The sequence below is a fragment of the Solanum dulcamara genome, chromosome 10 (assembly GCF_947179165.1).
Source record: "Solanum dulcamara chromosome 10, daSolDulc1.2, whole genome shotgun sequence".
NCBI lineage: Eukaryota > Viridiplantae > Streptophyta > Magnoliopsida > Solanales > Solanaceae > Solanum > Solanum dulcamara.
In genome coordinates this window covers 67,347,794-67,356,103 of record NC_077246.1, presented here as the reverse complement: position 1 = coordinate 67,356,103, position 8,310 = coordinate 67,347,794, and the positions used below count along the sequence as shown (strand labels likewise).

At 28.8% G+C, this 8,310-nt stretch overlaps 1 protein-coding gene across 2 annotated transcripts; it reads right to left on the bottom strand.

Moving 5' to 3' along the window:
- Window positions 1-2,492: 2,492 nt before the first annotated feature.
- LOC129870661 (purple acid phosphatase 8-like) lies at window positions 2,493-8,037 on the bottom strand. Of its 2 annotated transcripts, none has more exons than XM_055945497.1 (7): window positions 7,752-8,037; window positions 5,381-5,529; window positions 4,773-4,858; window positions 4,010-4,137; window positions 3,572-3,700; window positions 2,988-3,055; window positions 2,493-2,861 (listed from the first exon to the last, which is right to left on the bottom strand). In XM_055945497.1, the coding sequence occupies exons 1-7, from the start codon at window positions 7,926-7,928 to the stop codon at window positions 2,645-2,647; spliced, it is 954 nt and encodes a 317-aa protein (XP_055801472.1). In that variant the 5' UTR covers window positions 7,929-8,037; the 3' UTR covers window positions 2,493-2,644. The 2 variants fall into 2 exon arrangements, with proteins under 2 accessions (XP_055801472.1, XP_055801471.1); XM_055945496.1 differs by having other exon boundaries at window positions 4,773-4,880; window positions 5,373-5,529; window positions 7,752-8,036.
- Window positions 8,038-8,310: the final 273 nt, after the last annotated feature.

Genomic DNA, 8,310 nt, shown 5'->3' with positions numbered 1-8,310 from the left:
TGTTAAAATCCAAGTTTATTTTCAGTATTTATTTTCGTACTCATATGATTTAGAGCCATTGATTTCCCTTTAGGCTATTTTTATTTTTGCTTAGAATATAAAAATAACATATAAACATGATTTTTTTTTAATTTCTTATATTTATGGTTCTATTTCTTAAACCAACACACTATGAAATGTTTTATCTACCATTTGACCGTAAATTTTGAATAAGATTTTTAAAAAATTATATCAATATTTGACCAGCCATAGATTTTGAAAATCTGTCTTCAATTTCACTCACAAAAACTTCAAATTTATTCCAAATAAAATGTATACCTAAACACAACTTCAAAAATTTAAGTTTTCAAGTTTCAACTTCAAAAACTTTGGCCAAACAAGTGCTTAATCTTTCGTACTCTACCAGATTACATAGAAAACAATCAATAACAAATAGGGGTGGATCTAGAAATTCGATTACAAATTTACGTGAACTCAATAATTTTTATCCAGATCCTAGATTGTAAAGACCTATTAGGTCATTTTGAGAACTAGAACTTTTTATTTCATAAAAGACTCATCCCGTAAATTTTTAATGGATATTTTGAACTATTCAATAACTATGGTTATTTAATTGAGGGGTGAATTTAGATAACTTATTTAATTAATGGGCTAAAGTGATAATATATTTAATACCCTATACCACTTATTCTATATTTATTAAAATAAGTTAATATGTTTTGTCACTTTTAATACAAAGCGCTTACGCTCAAACTGCTGGATGAGAGAACCACTGATTGGCGTCGATAGAATTGACAAAAAATGCTGCAGGTAAAGCTTAAACAAGCTTCGATGTTGTTTATACATATTAATTATTGGGTGGAAACTATTAATTATAATATTATGGTGTTGGATGAATTAGATCTTAAATGTCTATCTCATATTGGCAGTAGGATTTTCTTTCAAATTGAATAGAGGAGAAATACTGACTTTTAAGGCTACTACTATGACAATAATGACCAATCATTAGGCAGTGATTGATAGGTTATATGATCACTCAATTGAGATATAAGTTATCTCATGCATATATATGTTCGTCCTTTTGTATGATTGAAAACTTTGGTTCTGGATTGGAATTTTTCATCTAATATTATAAATTTGATTAAGTTTGATATATTGAGATATGTAATTAAATATTAGGTGTATTATATTATACTATTGGTGTTTATGGATTCGTTTATTTACGAATATTGTATATTTGGTAGATTGAAAACATTTTGAGGCATTGAGGAAAGCAAAAGCATTGGAGAATTAGCTTGCTTGACTTCGGTTCTTCGGTGGAGGTAGGTTATGGTTTATTCTATATCATAGATAGACTCTTAATAGCGATTGATAGTCATTGAGTAATGTGTGAAGTTCACAATGCATTTAATTATTGTGGTTTGGATGGTTGATATGTTGTTGTGATTGGTCTGAAATCTCGAGAAGGTGAAATCCATAATCTTGAACTTGACCTATCAAAAATGGTGTCTTGAATAAAGAAGGATTGATGAAATATTGTTAATGAAGTGAAATGTAATAATAAAGAATGATAAATTAATTATATTTGGAACGGGTGTCACGAGCCGACACGGTATATTTGGATCGGATATCACGTTCCGACACGGTATATTTGGATCGGGTGTCACATTCCGTCACGGCATATTTGGATCGGGTGTCACATTCCGTCACGGCATATTTGGATCGGGTGTCACGTTCCGACAAGGTAATATTAAAGGAAAATAAATTAAAATGACTTAATGCTACCCAATCTCCAATAACTCATTTCCCAAAAGAGCGTGATGTGGAGGCCTGAGTCTTCATGTGTGATCTTGATATTGTTGATTGGTTATGAAATTGTTCATTGTGTTGTCACTTGATCTTGATCTTGTTGGTTTTCAACTGTTAAGTGTTATGACTGATTTCCCGCTATTACTTTATGCATATTAATTTCTATTTTAAGCCGGCCGATGATACCTACTCAATACATGTTGTCCTGTACTAACCCCTACTTGTATTTATCTTTGTTTTATTTTGTGGAGTGCGGCGAGTGTTCCATCGACCTCGACTCGACCTCAGCTCTAGCCAGTGTCCAGTGCATCAGGTTCCAGGGTGAGCTATTCCTTCTAGCTCGTGTTGGATTCTCTCGGGCATGGCATGATGTCCTTAGTTTTCAAACACATTAAGTTATTTATTTATTCTTGTGTTTGATATTTTCAGACTTAGTATTTTAGAATTAGATGTCCTTGAAGTGATGACTTTCAGATTTTGGAAAAACGTATCTAATAGACTTTAGTGGTTTTATTATTTCTTACTCTCATAAATGGAATTTCCGCGTTATTGTCATATTTTATAAGTTGAGGTTTGTATCGTTGGTTCTCCCACCTAGGAGGTTAAGTGTGTATGCCACTCATAGCCCATTTTGGATCGTGACATAAATATAAACTAAAAAGTCTACTAAATAGCTAAAAATATTTAACTATATAAAACCAATTAATATGATCAAATATTAATCCGAGGTACTTCAAATTATGAATCCTCCTTTACTAATCAACTAAAATACACTTTAATTCCTCATAGAAAACAATCAATATATAATAAACTAAAGTACACTTAATTTTTACCTCTATTGACTATCCACACAAGATTCCTTTGACACCCTAAATTTGTGCAACACATTTCCAAAAACATCATAATAAACAAATTCTACTTCTTTTTTATTCAATTCAATTGTAACAAATCCTTGTCCATCGTAATAGAATTTCAATTCCGCCGGATTCCATCCTTTAACGTCTCCCCTCCAAGCCTTGGATCCGCTTCCGCTCGTTAAAAACTCTAATTTACTAATTAAGTACACAAGTAATTGATTAGATCGAAATGAAAATCGATGTTTATGAAGTAATTAATGAAATTTAGGTTAGTATATTTTAACAGTATATATTATGTATAATCGATAAATGTCTTGTTACCTATCGATGCTTCCGATACGTTGCAAGCAGTGATCGTGGCCGTTGATATAAAAATCGACATCATGTTCCTATATAGAATAATAAGATATGATTAATAATAATGAGAAATAGCATTTACCAGTCATTTTTCAATTCTGTTGTTGAAAAATATATAACTATTGTCACGAAGTTTCAAATTCAAAAGTGGGTATTTATGACTTCTTTTCTCAAAAAATATAAATAAAATCTTATAAATGCTAGAACTATGTGGTAGTAAATAATAAAGGAAAAATTACCTAAATATATAACTTATAATACCATATTCTCTAAAATTTTCTATCATTTGAAAAAATTACAAAAATTCCTACTCTCTTCTATTCTCGGATACATCACTTTTTCTGATGTATCAGGATGTACGTGATGTATCGGGACATTGAGTGATGTATTCGAAACCGACACGTGATGTATCGGAATGTATCTAGAACCGAGATGCGATGTATGATTCTACCAAATTTAAAAAAAATTTGTAATTTAAAAAAGAATAGAAATAAGATGTAATTAACTATTTTAACACTATGAAATTCGAGTAATCCATCGTAAATTACCTGAAGTATTGGGACTATTTGGTCAGCAAGTTCTGTAATAATACCATGATGTCCAGCACTTTTAATTGTATGGTGACCAATCACCATCTTCCATTTTGCAGTAGACTTGCTTAGTGCCAAATCCAAATCCTTTTTTTTTTTGCAAAAACCAAAAGAGAAATAAGAAGGTGAAAAAAAAAGATTGTGTATATTTATATGTAATAAATATACATATACAATTCATTATAATCAGTGTATATCATGTGTATACTTCAATCCAGTTTTATAAATATTTTTAAAACTAATTATCCGAACTGTAGATATTGATAAGTATCTCTAATTACTATTTTTTTTTTACTTTGTTTTTCAAAAATCTATTTAATTCATGTCTGAACGCCAACTTAAATAACTCATATAGATCAAAAGTTGAAAATGACCAATAATAATTATTATTATTACCTTTAATAGATCATTGAGATATTTGTTCCTTGGCAAGACACCTCTCCAATCATAGGTATGATCTTTTGGGTTTGTAAAATAATCATCCACAAAAGGTGTTGTGTCTATGAAGAAAAATTCCACAATTTCTGCCTCACCAAAAAAATAAAAATATATAAGGATAAGAGTTTTAATACTTGAGAAATTTCAGTAAATAAATAACGCTATTTGCGTTCAGATTTATGAAAAATAATGAAATTTTACTTAATTCTAAAACATTGCGATATTTTAGTTTTAAAACGTACTGAAATACATTGTATTCACATGCATAGTAACACTGAAATACATTGTATTCGCGGGTATCTAATGTCTCTCGATACATTGTATCTGAACACCTAACAAAAATGAAATATATTGTATATGTGTGTATACATTATTTCTGTCTAATTATATTCTCACGAATAATAAATGTATCCGCATGTATCTACTATAAATCTTCAAATATCTCTACATTATATAATTCTGTTAAACTACCATTATTTTTTCAAATAAACATTGGATAATATTTTCTTAATATTCACTTTTATTATTTAAGGATATGCATATCTATTTACTGTAATTAATAAATTCGTTGTCTTGCTTGAAATATATATATAAAAAAAAGTGAAAACTATTAAAGGTTTTCATTCCCTTTTATCACATGGGATAAGAAATAAAATATTAAATTAATTTCCAAATATTGTTGTAAAAGTTAAAAATTATTGTTAATTATAACACTAATTACCTGCATCAAGAACATAGGATCTCAAACAAAACCATCTTTCATCCTTTTCTCTAAGGACTGGACTTAGTTGAGCCTCTACATCTCCCCTGTAGTCATGGTTGCCCAACACTGATATTAAGACAAAATTGCAGGCGAAATCAGAATTTGAAGTTTATTAATTCAGAAATTTAATTTTTTAAGTTATTGAGTTTATATATAGTGTTTGGATCAAAGTTGTTGAGTTCCGTCGTACCTATAACATGGAATTAAAGCCTAGTTCAGCCCCCGATTGGCAAAGCCAAAATATATTACATGTTTTTGAGTAGCAGAAGAAATAATTTTTCAGAAGATGAAAAGAATAGCTTTTCTCATAAGCATTTTTGAAAAAAAATATGTCAAACAAAAATGAATAAAAAAAAATATTTTGATAAGATTTTGTATGGATCATCAATCTTGGTTAAATATTTAGCCTTTATGAAGCCCAACTTTTGTATAAGCTGATTTAGACAGATCAAATATAAGTTGAGTTACGAAATAAACAGATTCAATAAATGATATATTCATGAGCTAAATTTGTCACGCGTCCTCGCAATATAATATATTGCATTAAAGATTATTTACCATTGTACCATGTCTTTTGCAAGCTAGGAGCTTTGTAAATAGTGGTGAAGGAATGTTGAAATGCAGGATCATTTACACCATTTAGCCCATCTTCATAGAAATTGTCACCACTTGATATTACAAAATCTATCTTTAGCTTCTCCCCTATATCTCCCATCTGCACACATACATATGCAATTAATTGAATTAAAACAAAATTTAAAGGATGATTACATAATAATTAATGTTCACAACTAAAAGATTATTTTTTTCAAAAAAAATATTATGTTTTCAAACCAATTTCACAAAGAAATTGAAATATGTGCATTTATATCAAACATGTATAATAAAAACCTAAAGCTTTGAAATGGAATAATAAAATTAAAGAGGAAAGAAATTTTGTTGTTGCTTAAAGTAGTAAAACTTTGGATAATAAATTGTTTTTGGAAATGTGGGGAATATATTTTCCCCCTTTCAACTCCAATATTCCTAAATAGGATCAATCTTGAATCTCCAAAGAATTATTCCTTTCTATTTGTGTGAAGAAAGAAAAAACTTGTGTCCACACTCAAATATATAAATTATAATGATATAGATGTAAAAAGTCATGCTTGCATCCCACACAACTCTTACTATTGGAAAGTTAGTTATAAATTTGATCGCTCGATAAAAATAATAAATCTTCGATTTAATCTCAAAAACTAATTAATGAGGAGAGAATTAACTAGCTATATAAGAAGATCACTCATTCTTTTTTCATTCGACGTGGACTCTTCAACACCCTACCTCACACCCTGTTGAAAATCTTCACTCTGAGGGCCCTTCATCAGTAAATATTAATTGGAATTGATTATGCTTCTGTATATAGTAAAGAAATGAATCTTAAACCTAATTCAATCCCTATCAAATCATTCAAAAGATATTTATAAGTAATCCTATCTAAAGAGCAAGATACATGATCTTTAAAAAATAAGAAAAATTAGTATACTACAATGGCTTGATAATGTAACAAATATTTACACCATCCATAAATATAAGTTAAACTCATTAAATAATCACAAGATAAAAAGGAAAGAAATTAAAGAGGAAGTTAAAGTAGGTGTTCATATATAGACAGGTTAGTAAAGTAACAAGTTTAAAATAACTAATTAAATATGGCATTAATATTGCACTGCAACAAATTAATTTTTAACTTTGTGTCTCACAGGCATAATTAAAGGTCAAGCATTAGCAATAATGATGAGTAGATTCAATATTAATACCCTATTTTATTACATTGCCTCTCATATACCTTATACATATTCATCATTTATGCCAAATTTAAAAACACAATAAAAAAAAGTTTCTTTTTATTTCTTCAATATTTTTTTAAAAATTGACATAAATAGTCGTCGGTCAAAATAATAGCCAATAAATGAATGGTTAAAAAACACCAAAGGGATGCAACTTGTTAGTATTGTGAGAAAGAAATTAAAACTTACAAGAACACAAGTATGATATGTTACAACTAACCAGACCAAATAAGAAGAAGAACAAGAAGGGTTGTGTTAGGCATGTAGGAAATTATTTCTAGATGCTGTTTATCAAAAAATTTCATGTTCACTTGATTAAAATTTTTGAAAAATACTTTTGAAAAAAAAATAAGTTTTACGATCAGCATTTCATATTCATGGCGTCTTCCTCATCCTCCAATTAATACATATCATCTCCACCCTCATCCCACCACCCCACACCCTTTTCTTCCATCTTAACTTTCTCATATATTTGTCTAAATTATATACAAATGTATTTAAAATAATATTATTTTATTTACGTCGTAGACATCAAAATTTTATGAGACTCTATCAGAAGAGTTCAATTTCAGTAAAGGTTCCTGAAGGTCAACTTCATTATCTTAAATCCTAACTCATGACTATATAAAGGTTTAACAATATTCACTAATAATTCTCATGAAGAGCCATCTCGAAAGTTTTAAAAATTCATGCCACAAAGAGACCAAAATATTTTCAAACTCTTCTTGACAATCATATACTTCAAAAAAGATCCACAAAATCGTCCTTTTACGGAGATCAAATAAATCTCAAGGAGGTCCATATCATTCTAGTTCGATAAACATATCACTAACGATCCTCGAATCAAAAAAAATCTTAAAAAAAAAGAATCAAGAATAAACAGATTTATACTCACAATCTTGATGAACAAAATCGTCATTCATTTTATAATTGCAATATATTTTCTATATTTGAGAAAAAATATTGCAAATACTATCAAACACACACAAAAAAAATACATCCATTTATTTTCCGAGAAAATATTTTTCTTCATACCGAATGCACCATGAAATCAAATAATTTTCACAAAATATATGAATAAAAAAAGTGAGAATGAAAGATGAAGAACCTGTAAGGCCACTTCTGATTGATTATATAGTCCTTTCCTTCCCCAATCTCCAATAACAAGAAAACTAAGAGAGCCATCATCTTTTAGAGATTGTTTAAAATATGGAAATTCAGCAAAAGAAAGAAAAAAACAAAACCCAAAACTAGCCAAGAAAAAAATAAAATATTGAAAATTCATAGTAATAATTTTCTTGGGAAAAAATGCTTTTATTTGATATATGAAAGATGAAGAAAGACTTTGGAGGGAATTGGATTTTTTTTTGGTTTACTTTTCTTTAAAGTGAGAAATGGTTTTAGTACTATGAAAGAAGGGTATATTAATAGAATATCCAAAAGCTGTCTTCTTATACTTTTCAACTACTCCATTTAATTTGGAAAGGAATATCATAAGGAGTTGCAAGAATATTGCCTCTATAAAAGTTTAGATATTAAAAAACTCCACGAGAAGTACTATAATTAAGTTGCAATATAAGTTTACATAGTTTGAATCATCAAAACTGAAAAATGATAAATAATTGGAACTTTGGGAAAGTATGATTCGAGGAGTTTATTTTACATAC